We start from the raw sequence: 23,935 nt of genomic DNA, 5'->3' as shown, positions 1-23,935 counted from the left end.
CTTTCTCCATCATTACTCGCTGGATGATGTATATTTGAGACTATTCTACTGCATGTAAGAATTATTCAAGGGGTTATCTCAGCACTGTTGGGGTTTGCAGCGGGAATAGTATTAAACTTTGTTTGACAACCATCTGGCCCTCAATCACCTATCACAGCCTGTAGATAAGGCATCATGCTGCAGAAATAATTCACATGTCAATGATAAAACTCAAAATTCTTATCATCCATCACCTTAACCCATTAATTACTACTATATCAATCATATATCCGTTGGATATCATTTTACAGAGACGACCAAATCTTTCTCCACAGCGGCACCCTCTTTGTCTGCTCCTCCTCCTCATACCCTGCTCCTACTCCTCCCTCAATGCCGCTCTTATCAAGATCGCTCCTCCGTCCACTATCCAAATCAATATCCCAGCTCCTCTTGAAAGGATCTTCTCCTCTCCAATACAACTTGCAAACCACGTAAATAACGCCAAATAGTGGCAGTAAAATATACGCATCCACAAATTTACCCGCAGTAAACGGAGACAGCGTTGTCCATCCCTGCACCAGCGCGAGGAAGACGTTGAAGAAGACGCCAAAGTAGGGGCTGTAAGGATAAAACATGCTCTTGAACGGCAAATCGCTTACTCGGCGCTGCTGCGTCGTCCAAGCACGGCGGAAGCGGATGTGGATGAAGCTGATGCTTCCCCAGACCAGGAATGTGCTGACTCCAGCAAGATTGATGATGTAGCTGTAAGCCTTTGATGCTCCTGTTGAGACATTCATCATGGAGATGGCACCGACGGCGTTGGTGAGGACAATGGCCCAGACAGGGACGCCTCGCTTGTTGACCCAGCCGAGGATCTTGGGTGCCTTTCCAGACTGCGCCATGTATAAGATGGTACGAGAGCCGATATAGATGGAGGAGTTGACAGCAGACAGACAGGTAATGAGGATGAAAGCGTTGATGAGATGGACACCTAATACAACACTGGTCAGTACATTTGGAAATGCTAATCAAGATAATTCTCAAACAAACCTCCGTTCCAACCGGCATTCTGTATGGCTATCGTCATCGGGCTCTGCAGCGCCTTGGCCCCTCCGTTGATCAGTTCGTCAGAATCAGCCGGGCAAGTGAGGCCAAAGAAAAAGGCAGATCCCATGTAGACAAAAATGATGCGGAAGAATACTTGACGGATAGCTCGCGGTACTGCAACACCCGGATTTCTCGTCTCCGTGGCGGCAACAGCAACAGACTCCACTCCGGCATAAAAGGTAGAGCAAAAGACAAACACAGTGGCAACTCCTCGGAAGCCGTGGCCGTTGAAGGCTCCAGGATGATGCCAGTATCGAAATCCAATGGCTCCGTCCTGGCCAATGAGTCCGCCAGACGCATATACAATGGAAAAGATGAAATAGGCTGTCAGACCAAGGATCTTTATAAGCGCCAGGATGTACTCTGCTTCTCCAAAGGCCGTGATGCCTCCAATGATCTGAAAGGCCAAGAATACGGTCCACAGAATAAGGAACCAGCCCCAGAGAGGAACCCCAGGCGCCCAGAAGTTGAGAATGCTGCAGATAACGTTGTATTCGCTGGCTAAGACGGTGGCCCAGATGATGAAATAATTCCATCCAACGGCCACGGAGAAGGACTTGTCGACCATGCGCTCAGCTAATGAGACAAAGGCGCCGCCACCTGGGTACAGAGTGGTGATTTCACCCAGAGACTGCATGACTGAGAAAGCAATGATACCTGGAAAGTTTTAGTTGTGGAAGAGCTGGACCCTGATATCAATAAGCATACCGATTACACCAAATCCAATAATTAGAGACGCAGGTCCTCCGCTGTTTAAAGCGCCTCCTGAGCCAACAAGCAAACCGGGACCAATGATACCGGCGAGTGCCATCATGGATAGATGGCGATTCTTCAACCCGCGCTTGACACCTGAATCTGGATCGATCAAACCATGATCACTGTTGTCCACGCCGCGCACTCCATACTGCTGCTGATATGCCGGAGCGTCTTCGGCAGAGACATCGTCTAGTCGCGGCTCGTCGTCAAACTTGCCAGACCTGTTATGGCGAAACATGGCGATATTTCAGTTCCCTCGTCTTCTCTTTTCCCTCTCTTGGGCAGTCGCTGTAGCAATTGTTACAAAGAGAGGAGAAGAGGTGCTGGCGGGGGAGGAGCAGCGAGCTGTAAACAAGGCAGGGCTTCAAAGAGACAAATCCCCAGCACGAGCCCGAAAAATCCAGAAAAGCGGAATAACCATCCAGCCACCGTGATGATGCAAGAATAGAGATTTCATGTAAGACGGCTCAAGTCCGAATAGTTCTCTTATTTCGAGTCCCTGCGATTTGCGACGCACTAACGCACCTGGGCACAGCGCGAACCGTGATGTTGCGATGGTGGTTTTTTTCCTCTGTGACTTCTGCTTTGACTCGTTGACCTGCTAGTTCGCCGTGGTATTCGAGACCCTTGCTGGCGGCATCTAGCTTGCAATCACGTCACTTCACGTTTTTGCCTCCACATGGTGGATGTGGATGGAGAAAGGCGTTTGCGGTGTGCGAGCGTGAGACATGCGAGGCTGGGTGGAAGAAGAAAAACCCATGTGTGCTACGTATGCGAGATCGCTTCATGTGATCAATATTCCAATCTGCTTAAACTCACAGCTGATTTACTAAATTCGCCTAATTCTTTTTCTTCTTCTCATTCATTCGAGAATCTTGCTCGCGAGATGCGTCGCTGTCCAAGGCATCCATTCATAATCCCGGTCTCTGATATTGAGCTAAAAATGGCGCCGATCACGACATCGCCCTTGGACCCATAGTGGAGAGCCTTTCAATGGCCAAAGCGGCACAAGGCTGTCAAATGGTCAGAATATGGCCCAGTGACATTCAACATTATGTACGAGTATGTGCTGATGAGAAAACGAAGATAATTTGGGTACTTGGCTATCCATGAAGCACTACCCGTGATAGAGTAGAAGACTATCCGACTTGGTTGCAGATATCTGAATCTGTGCTGACCTGGGGCCCAACACGGGACAGAATACACCATACAATCAGGGATTGCTTCAAGAATAACTTAAATATTGTATCATATTAGCTATTGTCATCTCATCTTCTAATTTCTTACTCCTTGAGCTTTTCTCACAATCATATAGCCAATAGACTCAAGGGATGTATCTCTTGGACTCAACCAACCAACCTGCAGCTCAGAGACTATATGCAATTCATCCATGTACGCATAAATATGTCGACTTCTCTCTAGAACTAGCGCTGCTAGAGTGACGTTTGATGAAGGGATGCATGGTAATTATCAAAGGTATCGGGTAGATGTCTACACCTACGTCAATGAACGCCTTTGGTACAGTGAACAGATCTAGACGGGCTTGCCAGACTTCAAAGCCAGGTCAGATAGCCTACGCACACATGAGTGCGCGTACTGATACATTCACATAGCTAGATGATGCACCGAGGGTCCGATCGGATCGCCGGTGAAGCATCAAATCTCGTGAGCCGAGCTGGACCTGTGTATTACGAGGGAAATTTCTGCTCCATTCTCAGTATGACCATCCTGATGATATGAGACATGTTCTTTTCGGTATTACTCATCATCAGAGAGCTGTTGCTATACATGTATATTATTAGCTAAGTGCTAGGCTATGTGACTTATTACATTCGTCATGACGCCCTGGAACTATTTATTTCATTATTCATTGAGCTGGCTTATTGTTTTCCTCGATACGAACCAACTGTCGGGTGATTTAGTTAACTCCTAACTCCTTCTGTCCCAAATGTGACGGTCTAAGGCTCACATAACATAACATGTTAGATGTGAGGAGCTGGTTCTTTATGTGTAAAGGACGTAGCGCGGCAGTTTGAAGATCAGCAACCCAGCTCACCGCAACTAATCCACACTCCTCTGCACCTAAGTTAACGTTCACGCGTCTATCAACCTATTCCATTCTTCTGACAAATTCTTCTCACAATTTCGTTAGAGTGGGTTTGAAGTCGCGCTACCTTTGTTGCCGTCCCTACGTTCTCCATTTGAGAAGCGTATAAATGCTCATCAAAGGGAGTCTTGATGAAAGAAATAAACCAAGTTTGTTACAACTAGGCTAGCGCGACCTCAAACAAAGTCGATACGAATTGCAATACTCTTCAAAGGATATTTAGCAATCGTGCCAGGTGCTGCAAACGGTTTAACGAGAAGCCGAACTGCAGTGTGCGTAGATGAAGACAACCGATGCATATGCATATTGATGGAGGAACACCATAAATGCCACTTTCGATTAATGAATAAAGATAAGATGAGACGTGTAGCTCTCATACTCTCAATAGTGGCCGGGAACAATTTTGCTACTGAGTTTTCAGGCTATCTGAACCACTCTCAATAAAGGCCTTGATCGGATGGTGGATGGGCAAAGAGCAGGAATTTAGCATCGTAGTGAACCACTTATACGGGTAAGTAAGTAATTGATCAGTAGGATACAGATTTCATCGTATTAGATCATAAACAACAGTTTGGGTCGAAGTATATAACATCTCGATACCCGCTATACTTCATAGGAAGCAAAAATATACTTTCTTTGAACACGCTACGTGATGTACTGCGCACTACATGCCCTAGATATGAATTGTATGATATAACGTATGAAACCATTTGTTTGCCGAATAACCTTCGTAGAGAGTACTCCTCTTGTATGGGAACACTGCATGCTTCGCGACTCCGTACATTAGACCACCTTATGATATTACTAAAACGAGATAATTGTAGACCTAAGTAAATGTTAGAGTCTACGTAAAATACCAAATAAGACGAAGTTCCAATTCGTCTATTAAAGATATTGTGGTGCTGCCGGAGGCACCCAGATATAGATTCACTCCGGATAGCAGCCATCCTCGACCACCGATTAAATCCAACAAATTATTAGAACGAAGTATTTCATTGCAAAACTTTTTGTATGACTCATTGCAAACATGAGGCCCAGGATCGCTACCCTTGCCGTCGCTGCCCTGTCGTCGCCACAGGAGCATGCAAATGCCCACCACACGGGAAACTTCTCACAGACATCACCCGGCCTTGCTGCGTGGCTTTTCACAGAGAATTGAACCAAGGCCGCATAAGCTGCAATGGCCTTGTTAGCGGAGCATTCGACAAATTTGCCAATGGCTGCGAAAAAAATCGGTGCTGCCAAGTCAGATTGCGACTCATGGGGACGATATGGGTGACAGCTGATTCAACTGTGCAATCGTCAACCGACCTTTGGCGCTCTCGAAATCGGCACAAGCTGTTTGTTTTACCCTAGTTCTTCGACTGTTGTCAAACTTACAATATTGAAATCGCCAATTAGCAAAGGTTGCAAATGGATGACAGATGCAAGACGGACATTATTGCTTTATTCACGGGCTGTGCGACTGCTGGACATAATACATGATCCTAAAAGGGAGAAAATCTTAAACATATACTCAAAGTCGATTCGCTGACATGAACGTAATTGAGATGGATAATGGATTTTCCTCAACCTACCTGTGTTCAACTAGTGACGTGAGTTGAGTCTTTACGGCTAGATGATATGGAATAACTCAAAGCGTCGGTTTGTAGTAAGCATGTCAAATCACACTAGATATATCGAGGAGTTGCTTTGTAAAACCTCCCTTATTTTTATTGGATCAGTATCGAGACTTGATTCGAGACTACTAGACAAAAGAGTCGTAGGCCCTCAGCAACGTTGCTTCAATACTTAGGCAGATGTGTTATGACGTATCAATTGACTGCTGTCATCTTACTAAATAAGGTTATCTCTTCTTCCCTTATAAAATAACCTTAAATGCCTTGTTTAGATCTGCTGTAATGATTCTATCTTGATCCTAGCTAGTATTTATGTTTTATTTGGGTGATATTTACTCCGAAAGCTTGGTATCTTTCCCTCGCTGAAGAGCGCCAATCGCTATGTAACCCAGGGTATCCAACTGACTATCATTCCTCATCATGGCGTTTATGCCGTCAGATATAAAGATCAAAGAGCTGCTAGCTCTACAACTGCTATCTAGTCTAATATCTAGGTACTATGAGTCACCCGTGAAGTTCTCCCATGCTCTATGCAACCAGCTCCATAGCAATGATATATTTCTACGACTCGAGACGAAGCCTCAGCTGTTAACGACATCTTCTTTGATGTATGATTTAGTGAGCCGAGCATGTTCGATTCTTGATGTTGTAGTCAAAGGCAGTAAGTATTCCAACCAACTGAGACACCGTGGCAAAGACTACTAGGATGTGGAAGAGTTGATGGGAAGAGCCGTAGATGTCGAATTTACCAGGATACCGGCTCTCGGGAAACTTGGTCTGTAGAATAAGGGCATTTAGAAACAACCTCCATCACGTGCGAACTCTAGGGACTTACGACATAAATCAAGGCCCCAAGCAGAAGGCATCCTGCTTCGGCTAGATAATAGGGCAGTCCGGACTGCTTCATCATTTGCGCCCAGCCGAACATGACGATTCCATGTATCAAGGGTGCAAAGCCAGATAAGCCAGTCCCTACGAACGCCAGTGCTCGGAAAACGCGAAACTCTTTGCCCTTGAACTTGGGATTTAACATGATGAAGATGGTAATCGATCCGAGAACCCCAATCTGTCAACCAAAGTAAGCGTTGGATAGGAAACCAAAGACAAAAAAAAAAAAAGGATGGAGACTCACCATAGACCAGTAAATTTTGCGTTGTAAAGGTTCACACCAAAACACCATGTAGATTCCCGATACAAAGTCACCCAGCGTCAGGATAACTATGCCAACCAGATCAAACCGGAGCCAGAATTGTTCAACCTCGTGGGAGTGGTTCATAAGGGTGTGATATGTCGCTGACAGTCCCATGCAGACAACACCAGTCAAGAGGAAGAAGGCGAAGATGAAGAAATCGGCGCCAGTCATGTTATGGTGGTTGCTTGCAAGATACTGTAGAATATACCACTCGCCGAGAAGAAAAGCGACTGCTGGTATTAGGTGAGAAAAGATGTTGACCGTCTCGTTGTGGATAAATGACCAGCTGCGCAATGAAACCTGAGCCGAGCCCGAGATTGGGCGATAGCCATGACGGATGAACTCATTATCCTGATGCCAATGTGGTAGTTCGTTAAACGAAAGAAGAACAGTGCGAGACTTTCCGGCCCTGGAGGTGCTGCTCAGAAGCCGTGGGCTGAGGGACATGGAATCGATCTTGGAGTCTCGGTGCGCCACTGGTACCTGCGGCAGGGGGGACGAAAGGCGAAGACGGGGAGCAGATGTCATTGCTGTCGCGCGTCGCGGCTGAATAGGTACACGTTGAATGGAAAATGAAGAAGAAGGGACTTTACTCTGCGTCGGTATCTTTTCTTGTCGCTCTTAGGCGCCAGCCTCGCTCACACTACAAAGGCTGGAATGTGCATGGAAGAGAGAAAAGCCCAAATTTCATTGTTTGCTTTGTCCCAGACCCTGCAAGACCAATGAACCTGCGACACGGGCTGAGTGACTGACAAAATCCTTTGATGCCCTTGGACCAACCACGTCGCAGAGCCAACCGCCCACTTAGCAAGAAGATGTGCAACGTTGATTTGCCATACAAACCTGTTGTCGGCTCAATACATGCTCCGTACAGAGTACTTGGCAAATACACCCTCGCTGGCGTCGGTCTGCGCTGTCCTATTATACTATTATAGGAAGCGAGCCCGCTCAGCTGATGGGGGACGGAAATCCTTCTTATGCCGTTCACTTACGGATACACCCAACCACATACTGCCTACCTGTCACGGATATGCAACACGAGGCCACTCCACCTCGTGCTTGAACATTCTCTCTACTAAATGAGAAATGATGAGCTCCAGTGTCGTGAGGCTCTGTTGTCCCCTGGTTTACAGCAAGTGTTCGCCCAATGGTAAAAATGCCTCACCCTAGAGATTGCGCGTTGTGCCTGTAAAAATCGGTTGTCAGACCAATGAAAGACAGTGCTGTCTACGGCATAGACGGCTGCGGCATCAGTAAATGTAAATACCTAGGTAATTGTCATGCTGTTCAGTTGACAACTGAGGGAGGGGGGGTGTCAGACTGACAACTTGTGGGCGGAAACTTACCGACAACCTATTATGGAGGCGCTTATAATGCCTGTCAAGTACCCAAGCGGGGGATCTACTTGAGGATACATGGCCATTTCCACAGGGGTTCCGGGGCTGAAGCTGCCTACATGTATGTGCTAAGGTATTATGGGTATAGCAGCACTAGAGTTGAGGTCAAGGTACAGGATTGAGGTGATCCTCGCGTGTTCGCTGATGCACACTCCTTGTCTTACACATTTGGTTGTTTGACCGATGGATTCCTTTCCATGCTTTGCTTTTCTCGCCCACATCAACCCGAACAATGTTCTACGAAATCGATTTCGTTGTCCCTTACAAACCTTAGACAATAGACTGTCCAGAACAACCTCCCACTTCTAAGACAACGAATGGCACTGAGCTCCTAGAAGTTCCACTTCCACTTCCACTTTCATTTTGTCGCTGTGGAGCTGTGCGCTTTACCTGCCCGAGGATGGCGTCCCGTGAGGACTACTTAGTTGGGTGGGTTTGCGCATTGCCGGTAGAGGTTGCGGCGGCCAAAGCGACACTTGATCACATTCACGATAACCTGCCTTCATCACCTGATCACAACTTGGACAACAGCAACAACTACATTCTAGGGAGTCTTCAAGGGCACAATGTCGTGATCGCGTATCCAAGTTCTGGCGTCTATGGCCAAGTGTCGGTGGCGAGCGTGGCCACGCAGCTGCTCGCCAGCTTCAAATCTCTCCGGTTCATTCTTATGGTTGGCATTGCGGGAGGAGTTCCAGAAACCAGAGAGGATATTCGTCTCGGCGATGTCGTTGTAAGCAAATCGACAGCTGACTGGCCGGGTGTCATTCAATGCCAATACGATGTGAACGGGGAGCAAGTCGATGATCAAAATCAGTTGGTTCGCGGCGGAGCGTCAAATCAGCCGACACCATTACTTCTCACAGCTATGGGAAAGGCTGAGACAGCCGCCATCTTTGATGAGAGTCACATGTCCAAGTACATCTCTGAAATTGTGCAGAAAGACCCCGTCGCCTTTGCTCATCCGGGCCCAGGGCAAGACGTCCTCTTTGAGCCGGATTATCACCACACCGCCATTGAGTCTGAAGAAGATGGATGCGAACATTGCAATCCAGATAGGATCCGGCCTCGGCAGCCACGGGAGACACAAGACCCTATAGTTCATTATGGATTGATTGTCTCTGGTAATTCTCTGATACGCCACGGAGAGACTCGTGACCAGCTAGCACAGAAGCAAGGCGCTCTCTGTTTGGAGACGGAGGTGAACGGTTTGAAGGATGCTGCCAAATACTTGGTCATTCGAGGGATCTGCGACTATGCGGATTCGCACAGTTCCAAGCTCTGGCACGCCTATGCCGCCGTCGCCGCAGCGGCATATGCAAAAGAGGTCCTTTCTTTCATACCCACGGTTGTCAAGGCGACAACTCTGGCAACAAACACATATGCTGAGGCCGCGCCGGTTCTGGATGCTTTGCTGCTCACCCGGCCCGAAGTTGATCGAAAATCCCTTATTGCTTTGAAAGGGCGCAGAGTTGACGGCACCTGCGAGTGGCTTATACAACACCCCAGCTATCAGGGATGGCTGGCAAACGCCAACCAACCACTTCTCTGGATCTCAGGTGGCCCTGGAAAAGGGAAAACCATGCTGTCAATCTATATCACCGAAGTGCTACAGCCAATTGTTGACGTTGGTGAAAATGTTCTCCTTTATTATTTCTGTAGCAACCGTGATAAGAGCCGGAACACAGCACTTACTATAATGAGAGGCATCATACATCAATGGATCAGCCGCCATCCACACCTGGCGCAACACGTCAGAAGTTCCTTCGAGGGCACTGAAACAACCAAATATACCGTTTCCAGCTTCGTCTCCTTGTGGAGGGTATTTCTTACCCTGCTTCGACAGAGCGGGTCTTCCCAGGTAGTCTGTGTGCTGGATGGTTTGGATGAATGTGAAAAGGAATCGCTCGGACAGCTTCTCGATGCCATTGGAACCTACCTATCGACCTCTGAGGAAAAAGAAAGGCCACGACTGAAGCTCATTCTTCTCTCCCGACCCCAGCCAGCCATTTTGGAGAGATCGCTTGGCCAATATGAACAGATCAGGTTGGACGCTTCCGGTACAGAGATTTCGCGTGATATAGAAACGTACATCTTCGCCAAAGTTGCCGAACTGGCATACGACCAAAACCTCTCGGAAGAACAGATTGCCCAAGTTCAACGGGCATTGTTGGCTGGCGCTGATGGCACATTTTTGTGGGTTGGATTCGTTGCCAATGAGCTTCAGGGCAGGAGTTGGGACAAAATGAATGAGATTCTCCATCGTGTTCCTAAAGGTCTTGGTGGTGTCTACCAGCGGCTTCTTCAGCAAATTGAGGACAAGGATGCGCTGGTCCCCATTCTTCAATGGGTTGTTCTCGCTGCCCGGCCTCTCACACTAGATGAGTTGACGGCGGCCACCGGGATCAAGGGATCTGGGAACTTTTCGGCAACGGACGTGATCAGGAATCGGCTCAGGCTCTGCGGACTAATGGTGAAAATCCAAGGAAATGTAGTCAATCTGGTCCACGAATCGGCAAAGGAGTTTTTCCAGAGCAATCAAGTCAACATTAAGGGGATCAGCAGGTTCCGCATGAACCACGACACTCATAGAAGTCTTATGCGGACCTGTCTAGAACACGTTGAACGTGGTTATGGAAGTCCCGGAAATATGAAAGAGAGATCTGCCAAATATCCTCTCTTGACTTATGCCAGTCAATATTGGCCGGTACATTTTCAGCACGCCATGGATGTGATTGATCCGTCGTCCGAGTTCCCGCGTCCATTCTTCCAGGTTGAGTCTCCAATCCGGGACGATTGGTGGAAGTTCTACTGGGAGCAGGAGAAGAATGGCAGAAATCCGCCCAAGTTCACGCTCTTGCATCTTGCTGCGTACCTTGGCAATGTAGCTTGGGCCAAGCTGCTGATCAAGGAGAGTTCTCGTGCCATATCGCGAAAGGACAATTACGGCCGGACGCCGCTTTCGTGGGCCGTCAACAGAGGCCACCGAGATATGGTCGAATTACTGCTTGACCATGGTGCTCGTATTAACGTCAAAGATCGGAGCGATTTGACGGCACTCCATGTGGCGGTCACTGGACAGCACAAGGAGATTGTGTCTGTGCTGATCGACCGAGGTGCCCGTCTCGAGAGTAAATCCGAGCATGGCGACACACCCCTGATTCGAGCCATTCAAGCGAACTCGAGGGAAATCATCCAAATATTGCTTGAGCGTGGAGCGCGCGTCAACAAATTGCCAACTCCTCCAGGAGTCGCATCCCTGAGACCACCTACAGACCCAATGGAAGAGCGGGTAAAGGAGCTATTGACGCTTCAAGAACCAATTTTCCTTGCAAGATACAACAAGGCATCGCGAAATGTTGGCATGGTTATGAAAGCCCTAGGCCTTTCGTTCCGCTTCCCCATCATTCTTAGATTAATGACACTATATCTGAAGTTTATAGCGTTCGACCGCTGGGAACACATGTCTGTACTACAAGAGCTCGTTGACGAGAATAGAACGGACGAACTGCGAGAATGGGCCGAACAGTATCGCGAGTTCTTCGTCCAGCTGGTTGTTGCCAGGAATCCTAGAAGACTGACGGCCATGACCGACTTACCGACGCAGATATTTCGGGCCGTCGCTCCTGGAGATCTTCACGCATTGCTGGCAATTGCGGTCCTCGTCGGTTCGGAAACTAAACTTGCAGCCAATCGACAAGGATGGAGAGAAGGGGATTTCATCACAGCTAGGGCATTCTCACATTGGGCCGCCGTTGCCTATGACAGAGATGCAGAGGAGTACCTGCACTATGGTGTTCGCGAGTTCTTGAACGATTTCGATGCTTGTATTCAAAGTGGAAACCGAGAAGATAACGTGCATCGTTCGGCGTTACTCTTGACCTGCCAGTTTGGTATGCTCGATAACAAAGAGCCGAAACCAATCGATTACTTTGCTAGGGTCATTGCAGAATTCTACGAGGGATATATTGGCAGCGGCCAAGAAGTTGACTTGTTCAGTGACCTGAATCAGGCATGCGCCAATGAGCTCATGGTCATCAGCCAAACCAAAGACTCTCACAGGCTATCTCTCTTCCTCACGAGTATTGTCCAATTTGCTCAGCGTTCTCAAGACAAGGGACTAGACCGTTTTCTTAACATACCCTCCGCATCATGCTTGATTCTCTGCCAGGAGAATGCCGCTGCCCACCGGTGGTTGATTGGCGAGGCAATCCCGGAGGCATTCAGTGCCTTGATAGCACAACAACCACCTGGATCGCTTCAGAAGAGGGCGTGCAAAACCCTTGTGGAATGTCTGATCATTGCAAAGCAGTATGGGTTGGCACTGCCTGCGGCGGAACTGAAGCAAAGAGTGAAGCAGCACCTGCACGAATTGCCGGGAGTCGAAAATATGATAAAGGGGATTATTGGTTTATGAAGTAATGCTGCACGGCTTTCTTGGTAGAGGAGTGGGCAGCGCAGAGTGAGAACTAAGTACATGTAATGAAGAGTGCCTGTAGCTGGGTCTACGTTTGGAATCGATTTTGGGTATTTTTGGGCAGATTGATACAACTTTTGAGCGTCCTTTTACGTTAATGATACCTATATCTATCGTTTAGTTTTCGTCAATTAATCACAAGTACATGTAGTCAAATAAAGCTCCACTCATTGTGAATGGTTTAATTATAGCTAAAAGTACATATATACTAAAACAATCTCTCCTCTACGAGATGACCGTGCTATCCTATTAGCCGTTTCCAAAAGCCCGTTGCGCGCGACCGAACCGTCCTCGATTTGCGCTTATTGTCATTTGTCTGCGGTGTAGGCGCCGGTGATTCCATCGGCGTACTTGAAGCTGAATGATCTGGAACAGATGGCGTTGACGAAGCCGGGACAGATGAGGACGATTGTTCTGGCTCAGTAGGGAAAGTAGGCCGCCACGACATTGGCCTGACTGACTCTTCCGGTGCGAATGAGACTGTTCGATCTGGTATAGAGAACTGACCTTTGGGTCGAAGTGCGCGTCGGATTTGGCGCTCCAACTCAGGGTCAGTATCTTGCCTTTGGTATCCAGCCTGGTGAAGCCGTTGTAAAACGTCTTTATCTGAGATAAATTCTTCCCAGGTTTTGCGTCCTGTAGGGAGGATGTTGGGATCGGCACCGATGCTGAGAAGCAGATCCATGATGGGAAGCATGCGCTTCTTGGCGGCGTAGTACAGAGCGGTCCTTCTTCCGGAGTCCATGTCATTAACTTTATAATATTCCGATCTGATGAATAGTTTGATCATAGGAATATTGCCTATGACAACGGCATATCGTAACATTGTGGTCGCCCTGCAACAGCGTGATTTGCTAAAAGCCAAGTTACTGGTCGCTTTGTAGGGATGGCTCGTTGGCCCAAGGTCCAGCCATTCTTCTGCAGTGAGGCCGCTTTCATCGAAGAAGGCACGAGGCTCTGTAATGAGAGAGCTATCCATCAAAACATTGATAGTAGCCAGATCTCGATTATGGACGGCCAGATGAAGAACGGACCAGCCATGGTTATCTTGCTGAGTAGCACTAGATCTTACGCGGTCGTCTTCTAAAAGCAATTGGACAACTTCAGAATGCCCCATGAAAACGGCGTGATGTAGCGCAGTCCAGCCGTGACATGTTGACTTGAGAGGGTCGGCTCCTTTTTCAAGAAGCATTTTCACAATAGAGACAACTCCTCCGCTTGCAGCACAGTGCAGTGGTGACGTGCCATAAGAGCTGACGGCGTTGACGTTGGCCCCCTGACCCAGCAACGAGCCCACAACTAATGGATAGCCCTCCTCTGCTGCCCAATGTATTGCAGACCAACCATCACGATCGCGATAATTTGGATCCGCACCAAGATGGAGGAAAAAATCTACGGCATGGAAGTCACCAACAGCTGCCGCTTCTTCCAGTGGCACACCCAGCGAATCTCGACTCAGAGATGCATGCATGCTGGCACCGTCTTGCACAAGCAGGTAAGTAACGCTAGTGTAGCCCAGACTGGCTGCCCAAGCTACCGCAGACTTTCCATCCGCGGTGGTTGAATTGACGTCGGCGCCCTCTTGCACCATGTGCGCCACAGCTCTTTCTTGCCTGGTGACCACGGCCCAGAGAAACGGTGAGAATCCATACTTGTCAGTGATTTGCATATCAGCACCTTGATGAATCAAGGTACGCACGTTATCGACAAGGTTCCTCTCTGCAGCGTAATGAAGCGCTGTTTGGCCGCTCTCATCCCCTAGATTCACGATGGCTTTACCGCCTGCCTTCAAGAGCAGAGACGGTATACCAATATCCATCTGCGACTGTCCCATGGAAGCATAATGTAACGCTGTTCGGCCGCTATTGTCCCTGCTGACCAAATTCGCGCCTTCGTTGATCAAAGACTCAACCAAGTCCCCGTCGCCAGCTTGCACCGCGCGGTGAAGCTTCGTCATGCCTTCCTCGTCTCTGTCCTCCAAGTCGAGTCCTGATACCGATGCCCTGATATCTTCTTCACGGGGGTCCCCAGTGACATCTGCAACTTCAGAGCTGTCTTGCTGGAAGTCCAGATCCTCGTCATCCAGTAAACTGTACATGGATCTGCGAACGTTTGCAACCCCTTGCCCATCATTTTCTGATCCTTCGTCGCTTTTGATGCTTTTAGCATCATCATCGCTAGGTAATTTTTGCAATGTAAGCAGAGCAATCTCTTTTATGTGAGCAGCGACGTGCAACTGCAGAGCATCACTTGAGAAAACGGCACTAGATTCGGCTTTTTCTGGGGGCTGATAGTCGTCGCCAAATGGGCACTCCAGCAACTTATTAAGGGCTGGTCTTCGTGCTGCGCTGCTGAGCATCCCGGCATGTTCTTCAGGCACGCCATGCTCTTCGATTGAATGCTTCTGATAGTCGAGCTCCTGATCAAAGGTTTTGGGAGGGTGAGAAGGGGCCCTGCACTCCCATGTATGTCCGTGAGCGTTTTGCATGTGGCCGATCCACGCTTTCGATGATTCAAATGTGAGCGGGCCGGTTTTATGATGACCTGCCTCTAAACAGTGTGGGAAAACACAAATGAAAGGCTCTAGATCGCCGATGACATGATTGCTAGAGAAGATTAGCTATTGCATTATCAAGAGAATAGGCATCGGCTGCTTACTTCCACATCATTGACTTGTTAGAGTTCTTGAACTCAATAATGACGCCGCAATATGGGCACTCCTGTGTTGGGGGTAATGGAGGAAACGACAATTTGTTGTTCACCAGAACAGATTTAGCCCGAGGAACCTCGGTTACCGACTTGGCCAATAAAGCTCCAACAGCAGTTTGTCGAGCAGTAGTTGCAGTCGTTACCGGCACCACCGGGGCACCACCTTGTCCCGATGTTCTGTTGGTGGTCGCAGGCTTTGGCAATGCACTCGGAGCAAAGCGTACAGCCGGAGCACTCTCCTTGATTTTGGGCAATTGAACCTCAGGTGGTTTAGTTTGAGGATTCTGAACAGTCAAGTCGATGCGCCTTCGGTGGGATCGCTGATAATACAGTCGTCGAAGTCGGAGCTCATTGGCTTTCATCAATGCCAAGCGAAGGGATTCGGGCGCCATAGGAAATCGAAACTTAATGTAGCATTCTGTGTAGTGACTTAATTCAGCTATCTTTTCGTTCGCCTCCTTATCGTCTGTATATCTTTCAATTTTCATAGCCCGGTTAGTCTTTGCAGACTTTCGTACGGCATTCGATAGGCGAAAGAGTCGTGATACTGTCCCGCCAATTGTGTCTGTGATTTTCGAAAAGTTCTCTTCTGCTTGATCCACGTCGCTGTCTGAGTCGCTTGCGTCGTCGTCGTCTCTCCTTGTGAGTTTCGAATCGCTGTATTCTGATATACGTTGTCGTTTCCTGCTTGGAGTCTGCGGTGGTGGGTCGTTGTTGATCGGCTTCACTGTTGTCCCAATTCCCATTAGCATAGAATCCTTGATGTTCAGGCCGATTGAACTTGGTGCGCTGAGCACTTACAAGATGCCAAAGTATCGCAAATGACGTCTAGGAGCTGATGTATGATGTCTACAACTGTGGGACTGAATCGGAGTCTGTAGTCCAACGAAACATTGAGCGGTCCATAGATGTCCATGTTTGATGTCCAAAGTGTAAAGCGCGCCAGCTGGTCGTCCATGACAGTAGGATCTGGCACGATGTCGGGCAGAACCATATATTTACGAAATAGAGAGTTGCATTGTGCTGCGTGTTCTGCGATGGTCGGGCGCAGGCCCTCTTGGAGAAAGACATCTTCTACAAGATCATCTTCCATGCGATCCAGACTTCTCATGGCGAAAAAGTGGGATACATGCGGTCGGCGAGACTTCGTGATTGCGCCAAAGATGAAGATGCAGGGAGCTGATGCCCGTCTTTACGTAGAAAGAGGCTGCTAAATTTCGTGAACAATTAGATGGCGATTAAAAACGTCGTATGAATCTCTCAAGGTGTCAGAGAATGTGATGATGGATGTGTGTTGTATTGTATTGTATTGTCAATGCCAAATTGTGCCCAACCTCAGCTAATGTATGCCGTACCGTAGCGGCACAAAGGGTACATATTACCGCCGTGACAATCTGACAAAAGGCATGGACGTAATTGAGCAGCGGCTACGCCAGTGACATTTAGCGACTGACATCCATGCCAATTGGCTTGCGATTCTCGTTTAATCGTAATCTTCCGCAGCTCTCTCAGTCCGTCGTCTTTGTCTAGAAACACTTGCCCCGCTGAGCATTGGCATCAACCTTGACCCCAAGATCCTTTTTGCGGGTGTTTCACAGTAAAAGTCAAAGCACGAAACATGTAGAGCCCTTGCTCGTGCGTCAAGTCGCTTACGAGCAGACAGAGGCTTTACCAGTTAGCGGCATGAAGGATCATCAATGCGTGGTACTAGAAATGTATCTTGCGCCGAGCAAGGGGGTTTATCCGTGTGACAAAGTCTTGGAACTCGGAAACAAGCGCGAAATGAATAAAAGTACAGTACATTCATGTTTACCATTCCATAATATTTTGGGGTCTGAAGAGAGACTCAAGGATGGATACTATGGGCCACGCTTTCGTGATTTGCGTTAACACGGAAAACCAAAATCAAAGGGGGCGTGAATGCAACAAGTGCAACAAGGCTCCCAGCCCACTTACCCAGGTTGGTAGGCATATGCGAGACTCTGCATGAATGTAGTCGTATGATAGAGAAGGCGCGCGATAGTTCGGTTGGTCCCGCGGTCCGGCTTGTTCACATTTCGCTATCGAATCAACGTGGCCAGAGGCGTTCTTGAGTTACCAGGATCAGAGCAGGGACAGGGGCAAGGATAGGCTGCTAGCCTAGCCCGCAACTCTGACGCCACAGAAGGAACATCAGGAAGCCTCACTATTTGTCACTCTCTTACCGGGGCTTATATTGTCTGAACTATCCCAACTACAGATACAACTACGTAGTTGTCTAGGCGATCCAAGCACACGGACACTTGTTGAGCCTCTTTCACTCCACACTTTGCGGCGAGACTACTGCAATCATTATGTAGCTTTCGGTTAGGCATACTTGCTAATACTTAGGTAGTTGAGAGTTCTGGTACCTACATATAACTTGGAAACTTGTCAAGTAAATAGGAAGTTGGACAGCTTGAAAACCCTAAGGAAACCCTTGCAACGTCTCGACCGAACCCTTGAGCCATGGCCTTTGCAAAGACGTATTTCCTATGTCCGACGTCCGACTTCATCCATCCGCCACCAACCGGCCCGTTATCCCTCGGTTCTATAATTCGCTCTACGTCATCCCCGCAATACCCTCTGAATAGAGCAAAAACCGTCGCCGTTGCTGACGCGTTCCCACCTGTCGTAGAGACGGACTGGAAGAAGACCGTTTCAACCGAAAAGGGCGTCGGTTTGGGTGTTTACGCACAGTTCCTACAGCTGGCTAGTGGCGGGTTGCCTGTCGGTCCCGAAGTCAACGTTGCACACTCGAACACGACGAAGAGTATCTTTGCTTTTGACACAGTAACGACTCTGGCGTTTGAGCCGACGCAGGAGTATGTGCAAGAAGCCGTCAAGGCACCCACCATACAGACATGGCTGAGGGAGCCCAAGCAAAAATTCGCACCGAGTGTCTCGCTCTTCCTCGTCACGGGCATGAAGCTCGTCAAAGGCGCCAGAATCAAGTACTCAACTTCGCAGAGCACAAAGGTCTCTGGGAACATTGGTATTGACGTGCCTGCGCTGGCTACAACTTTTGGCCCAAAAGGGCGCTGGAACAGCACGAATGATGATGAGACTGAGATTAATCGCGAATCTGAATTTGTGTTTGCGTTCCGTGTCAAAAGACTCAAGTTTGGGCGGAAACTTGCCGTTGAAGAGTATAACAAGGGCGCCTTTTTGGCTATTGGCGATGAAAAAGATGACGGTATAGCTGTTTTGGTGGAGGATGTAGATGGGTCAGACATCAAGACTGCGATAGCCGTTCCCGATGTGGCTGAGAATGGCATTATCTATTGCGTCTCTGCTTGATGATGAAAGAATAAAAATAAATTGAAACATACTTGAGATCTCATGAATTGGGTATATTGTTGGAAGTGGAGTGTATCGTTATTACGTTTCTAGTCATACAAGTGTTTTCTGATATTCTTAATCTTGTTGTAAACCTCCTCCCTTGTCGACTTCCTATCAAAGAGTGTATGAGGCGTGATGTAGTCATAACCTTGCCCCCTCCTCTGCTTGACCATACTCTTCAAGACCTCATCCATCGAATGGACGTCTTTCAGCCACGACCCTAGTAACTCATTTCCCGGAGCCATGTGTTGTTCCTGCTGCCGCACAAAAGATAAGATCGCTGCAGCAAGCCCAGCGGCGATCGGTGTCGCGACTGATGTGCCCGACATGACATTAACATGTTCAAAATGGCCATTCTTGCCAATCGGCCAGTGAGAAGAGACATTCTCTCCGAGTAAGCTGAAGTTGACATCTTTGTCGTCTGCTGTTGGGTTGAACGAGGAGGGATTGCCGTTTCCATCCGTTGAGTGGATGCAAAAGACGCTGGGATACTTGGCCGGAAAAGCTCGCCCAAGATTTGCTCCATCATTCGATGCCGCGGCGAAGAGCAATGTCTGACTGTGTAGTGCACGAGATATGGCCTCCTGCATAGGCTTGTTATATTCCCGAATACCGAAAGACATTGATATAATGTCCACATTCCACACATTCACCGCGTGGTCAATGGCCTATAAAAACAATTAGTTTGGTCTAAAAAACAGTTTGTTCCGTCATGTAGCCAGCCTTACCTTTGCAATGTCATCGTAAGTAGCACGATCTAGAGTTTCGCGACCTGCCACTCTAGCGACGTAAACCTCAGCGCATGTGGCAACTTTGAGTAGGAGTCCAAGAGCATGAGTGCCGTGCCCGATCTCGTCTCGAGTATCATTTGAGGCTTTTCCGTTCACAAAACTTTGCCAGTCCCTGATCCGTGGATCCGGGCCCTGGTCGGTCATTAGAAGTGGATTTTCAGGGTCCCATCCAGAATCCAAGATGGCTATTCGCACGGGTTCGAACGTTCTGGTACCAGGCTCAAAAGCGTCGAAAGGATCAACATGGTGATAAATCGAGGCCAGAAGGTTGTCCATCCATTGTATCGAAAGCGGACTCCTAGCAAATCATTAGTATGGTGAAGCTTCATAATGCTATGGAAACACTTTACTCTTGTCCATTGCCCGCCTGGTGGCTTGCGTCAAAAAAGTACAGACTCTTCTCGACGAGCTGTGCACGGAATTGGGGGTTTGGAGAAGGTTGTCGCGACCCCGGCACTCGTGATACCGTATCGGGCGTGAGAGTTGTGTAGCTCGCGGGTGTGGCGTCAGACATTGAACGATATGGGATTGCCCGTGATCCGTTGTCAGAGATCTCGACCTTGGCTGTTTCATGGCGGACAACTTCTTGACCAAAGGGACCCCAGCAGAGCTGATTCTGTTGAGGATCAAGTGAGCCCAAGTTCTCCATTCGAAGACCCCATGACTTGAATATCTCAGCTTCGAGTCGTTTGATGACGTTTTGATAGAAGAGCCGCTGAACGTCGTCAGATTCAAAGGCGGCCTGCTGTCCAGGAGGGAGGTACTCCCACCGCAGGCATGCTCTCGTAGCGAGAAAGTAATCTCTACCGGCGTCAGCTTCTAGATTGTTGAGCAATTTAAGGCAGGTATAATAATCGGAATTGACGTTCCTGGTCCCGTGCGGGTCATCTCCCATCAACTCTATAGGTGTGCAATAGTGAAGCTCACACAAGAGTATGCCTAGCGCTAGCACACTCGCATTGGGATGAACATTGTGTTTAGAGCTGTCAGCGTTGACTCCATTGGCTGCCCTGCCGGCTGCGATGATCGGAACGTGTTCCATGGCCAGGAAGGGCTTCGTGATGTCGGGGAGTTGTCCATCCTCCAGCGGATCAACGAATAGAATGTGTGAGTGATTGAAGGAAGGCTGTATCCACGGCGTCTCCAAGAATGGGAGCAGCGCAGCAGCTAGTGTGACAGCTAATATTCGCTTCCCCTTGAGTGGTAATGCAGATTTACCACGTAATTCTTGCTGACGCTGGAATAGAGCCGACAAAGATACCGTTCGCGACATTTGATCGCCGCCAAAAGTCTTTGGCTGCGGGCGAAGCCTCTGAAATATCCCACCCTCAAGAGCCAAGTGCAAGCAGTTTTGCTGACCGAGCGACTCTGTAATGCTTTGGCATAGGTGGACAAATTCGGGCGTGGTGCTAACTACGGGCTCAGACGCGCTTCTCATCCTGCTGTTGTGTACGTCTCTACCGCGGAATGTCAGTAGAAGTCATTGGATGAAGCTTCACAAAGCTCACTTGATCGTTATTTTTGCTTCTTGCAATGCAGTTTCACCCGGAGCCCGCACGCCGAAGAACACTTCGAAGCTCGTCTCAACGTTGAAATCCTTGTTCTGCTGTGGCAGCGAAAGTCTCACGCTCAACCCCGAGCACCTCTGGCAAACGCATACCCAGTGCTGCCGCAACGCATTGTCCAACGACACTAGATGCTTCCTCATGCGCACGGCGAAATCGGCATCGGGGTCTTTGTCAAAATTGTCGATGGCATTCGGGTCTTCGCGAGGAGGAAGAACTCGGCGCATCTTTGCCCTCCGGTCTATTTGCGAAAATTCCTCGATGACAGCGTCACTTTCTCGTTTCCGTTTACTGACCTGAATGGGAGGGCCTGGGTTTGTAATCGCACCACGACGCCGCTGCTCCATCATGTCGTGCATCGCCTGAAGCTTGGGATACGGCACATCGCGGCGTAAACCCTGCTCCGTACTCTGGTGTTAGTAGGTGAGCTGGAACTGAGAGGCCGAAAGACTGAAGCTTGCCGTATAGCGGGATCACCTACAGAAGCCGATTTCTCATCCGGGTTATATTGGACATACTGTTCAAATGCGCGCAGCGCTCTTGCAATGTCCTCAGGCTCAGGCTCAGGCTCGTCGGATTCATCGGCGTAGCTCTGTAGAAATGCATCCGCGCGCACCCAGGCTGCTTGTGTTTGTGATCTCAATGACACGGGCTCCTCTGTCTTTTCCGGTTGTCTTCCAACCAAAAAATCGACCGTGCTCTTGAACAGAACTTGTAAATTACTTGCATTCATGGTTGTACGTCGAAAATTCGCAGATTCCGCGATGTCACTAAGAGACAAATCAGGTGTGCCGTGTAAGGCTGCAAGAAAATGTTATAGGTATCCCACCTTGAGCTGATCAGGTAATCGTCGCCATTGTATGGATGCAAGGATAGAACCCCTCGCCTCGCATCGGGCTGTGTTCAACTTCAACTGCTTGTACTATACTGAATACGCACCCAAAGCCGTGATGAACCCAGCGTGCAGATCCTCCTCCTATGAGCACACCAGCCGTGTGTCTACAGCCCACGCCTTCTGACAGGTCAGTTTCCTCAGTCCAGCTCTTGAGGCTCAGCTACTGCAATTACAAGGGAGTAAGCTGGGAATTGTGGATATGAACGAGCATATTCGATGGAGCCACCCGCTGTAACCTGAGCACAGCGGTACCAAGTAGGTACTGCATGAGAATGAGAACTTGAAAACCGAACGGACAGCCGACCCTCCATCTCAAAGCTGAGGCGGCTATGTTGGGGGCCATGTGTCCACTTGCGTGTGGTCATAGGCGCGAAGGCACGCATTCCCTGCTCTGCTTGGCCTCCCAATGACCTCCATTGGCAACTCAACGTAGTTGAAGATGGGAAGTGAAACTATTGTGTGCGCCTGTAGTAATTGGTTCTTATTGCCTGATAAATGATTTCAAGCCACACTCTCTGCGCTGAAACACGTCGACAACCAGTTTGTTGGGGGCCTCGCGCGTCCGTGCCTCGCTATTTGCTGTTGCATTGCACTTTTATCATCAATCTTTTGTGACATTTATCTAACCCCCCCCCCTGCTTTTTACTTAAAAGTCTAGCCGCTGGCATTGGTGTCTTGTGCTTCATCGTCAGTCAGCGCGGCTCTGACTTCTCGTGAGAGGAATCATGTCAGAAACACAACTCAAGAAACGACAGGTGCCGCAAGTCAACATGAGCACCACGAACAACCCCGCAAGTCTGCCAAAGGCCAAAAAACCGCGAACGGTATCGTGGCAAGAGGTTGCTGATTGGCAGTTTGACAACAAGTATATCCTCAGCGGGTATCGGCCAGAGAACGGAGACTATCTGGAGGTCCTGGCCAGCCTGACATTTTTGCACAACGAGACTTGCAATGTGTACACTCATCTGATCGGAGCTCTGCTCCTACCATTCTTGGCACCTCTCGTCCTTCGGTTGCTGTCCCAGCCTCAATTTCTCAACGTCTTGTCCATGGACTATGCGGCGTTTGGAGTCTACTTCTGGTGTGCGGAAATCTGTTTGGTCTTGAGCTCACTTTACCACCTGATACAGCCTCACTCGCATCGCGTAGACCTGTTCTGGCACGGAATGGATTTGCTTGGTATTGTCATTGTCACAGTGGGCACGTTCTCATCCGGCATCTTCTATGTGTTTTTCTGCGAGGCGGACTTGCAAAAACTGCATTGGGGTATTGTCAGTCTCTCCGAGCGACCATCACCGCTCACACTCTCTCACCCGGTAGCTGGGTTGAACATCCAATAGTTAGTACGCTAACATGAGTTTCAGATCTTATCCACGGGCACAATCACCGGTGTTCTCATCTCGAACCCCATTCTTAAAACGCCGCGCTGGCGGAAAGTGAAAGTGGGTGCCTTTGTTGTCTTTGGCGCTTCATCGTTCATCCCACTGCTACATGGAGTCCAACGATACGGCCTTGAATACATGCTCCAATACTCTGGAATGAAATGGTACCTGGTTGAGCTTACCTTTTATGGCACTGGAGTCAGCCTTTACGCGGTATGTCTCGCACGCTCACCTCACTGAAGGACGAGAATTCATTCTAACGAATTGTTTGCAGTTCCGAATCCCGGAGCGTTTGGCGCCAGGTACATTTGATATCTTTGGGAGCTCACACCAGCTCTTTCATGTCGCCATCTTATGCGCCATGTACTCACATGTGACAGCTCTGCTGCAAGGTTTCACAACCTGTCATACCTTGGATGTGTGTCAACTTCAAGGTCTTCACTAAGCAAATTGAATCTGTATAGAATGCTAGATTGCTCTGGCTCAGGCTGGGCAAGTAGCAAGGACTTGCATAGATGTTCCCCTATTAGATCAAAGGATAAGAACAGGCCGGATTCTCTGTCTGGGGGGAAAAGCATTGAAATACCCACTTTGTGTTT

General features: G+C 48.8%; 7 protein-coding genes across 7 annotated transcripts; 3 read left to right on the top strand and 4 right to left on the bottom strand.

The window, feature by feature from the left end:
- Positions 1 to 284: 284 nt before the first annotated feature.
- Positions 285 to 2,080, bottom strand: M431DRAFT_498925 (hypothetical protein; the record flags this gene model as incomplete). Its single annotated transcript, XM_024917745.1, has 3 exons — positions 285 to 970; positions 1,030 to 1,743; positions 1,795 to 2,080. The coding sequence occupies 3 exons, from the start codon at positions 2,078 to 2,080 to the stop codon at positions 285 to 287; spliced, it is 1,686 nt and encodes a 561-aa protein (XP_024770481.1).
- Positions 2,081 to 6,183: 4,103 nt separating this feature from the next.
- M431DRAFT_94943 (hypothetical protein) lies at positions 6,184 to 7,288 on the bottom strand (the record flags this gene model as incomplete). Its single annotated transcript, XM_024924633.1, has 3 exons — positions 6,184 to 6,345; positions 6,404 to 6,634; positions 6,701 to 7,288. The coding sequence occupies 3 exons, from the start codon at positions 7,286 to 7,288 to the stop codon at positions 6,184 to 6,186; spliced, it is 981 nt and encodes a 326-aa protein (XP_024770480.1).
- Positions 7,289 to 8,554: 1,266 nt separating this feature from the next.
- M431DRAFT_123621 (hypothetical protein) lies at positions 8,555 to 12,795 on the top strand (the record flags this gene model as incomplete). Its single annotated transcript, XM_024912202.1, has 2 exons — positions 8,555 to 10,787; positions 11,046 to 12,795. 2 exons carry the CDS (start codon positions 8,558 to 8,560, stop codon positions 12,572 to 12,574), a joined length of 3,759 nt encoding a protein of 1,252 aa, XP_024770479.1. The 3' UTR covers positions 12,575 to 12,795.
- Positions 12,795 to 16,617, bottom strand: M431DRAFT_19619 (hypothetical protein). Its single transcript, XM_024913266.1, has 3 exons — positions 16,145 to 16,617; positions 15,293 to 16,070; positions 12,795 to 15,240 (listed from the first exon to the last, which is right to left on the bottom strand). The coding sequence occupies exons 1-3, from the start codon at positions 16,452 to 16,454 to the stop codon at positions 12,876 to 12,878; spliced, it is 3,453 nt and encodes a 1,150-aa protein (XP_024770478.1). The 5' UTR covers positions 16,455 to 16,617; the 3' UTR covers positions 12,795 to 12,875.
- A 1,199-nt stretch (positions 16,618 to 17,816) lies between these two features.
- M431DRAFT_533822 (hypothetical protein) lies at positions 17,817 to 18,661 on the top strand (the record flags this gene model as incomplete). The annotated part of the gene is made up of 1 exon (XM_024920899.1): positions 17,817 to 18,661. Exon 1 carries the CDS (start codon positions 17,831 to 17,833, stop codon positions 18,659 to 18,661), a length of 831 nt encoding a protein of 276 aa, XP_024770477.1. The 5' UTR covers positions 17,817 to 17,830.
- An 89-nt stretch (positions 18,662 to 18,750) lies between these two features.
- M431DRAFT_94513 (hypothetical protein) lies at positions 18,751 to 21,792 on the bottom strand (the record flags this gene model as incomplete). The annotated part of the gene is made up of 5 exons (XM_024924598.1): positions 18,751 to 19,371; positions 19,432 to 19,792; positions 19,845 to 20,927; positions 21,003 to 21,457; positions 21,541 to 21,792. The coding sequence occupies 5 exons, from the start codon at positions 21,790 to 21,792 to the stop codon at positions 18,751 to 18,753; spliced, it is 2,772 nt and encodes a 923-aa protein (XP_024770476.1).
- A 932-nt stretch (positions 21,793 to 22,724) lies between these two features.
- M431DRAFT_94516 (hypothetical protein) lies at positions 22,725 to 23,781 on the top strand (the record flags this gene model as incomplete). The annotated part of the gene is made up of 3 exons (XM_024924599.1): positions 22,725 to 23,225; positions 23,319 to 23,534; positions 23,626 to 23,781. The coding sequence occupies 3 exons, from the start codon at positions 22,725 to 22,727 to the stop codon at positions 23,779 to 23,781; spliced, it is 873 nt and encodes a 290-aa protein (XP_024770475.1).
- Positions 23,782 to 23,935: the final 154 nt, after the last annotated feature.

This window comes from Trichoderma harzianum (assembly GCF_003025095.1).
Source record: "Trichoderma harzianum CBS 226.95 unplaced genomic scaffold M431scaffold_13, whole genome shotgun sequence".
NCBI classification, from domain to species: domain Eukaryota; kingdom Fungi; phylum Ascomycota; class Sordariomycetes; order Hypocreales; family Hypocreaceae; genus Trichoderma; species Trichoderma harzianum.
Note: the sequence above shows the minus strand (reverse complement) of the source record. Positions and strands in the feature narration are given on the sequence as shown.

What these genes read in the sequence shown, in the direction of transcription:
- M431DRAFT_19619 (XM_024913266.1), bottom strand. Translation starts at nt 16,454, where the DNA reads ATGAGAAGTCTGGATCGCATGGAAGATGATCTTGTAGAAGATGTCTTT. An exon ending in TTGCGATACTTTGGCATCTT is followed by an intron (nt 16,071 to 16,144) that starts GTAAGTGCTCAG and finishes TTGGGACAACAG; the next exon opens with TGAAGCCGATCAACAACGAC. An exon ending in AACAAGTCAATGATGTGGAA is followed by an intron (nt 15,241 to 15,292) that starts GTAAGCAGCCGA and finishes AATCTTCTCTAG; the next exon opens with CAATCATGTCATCGGCGATC.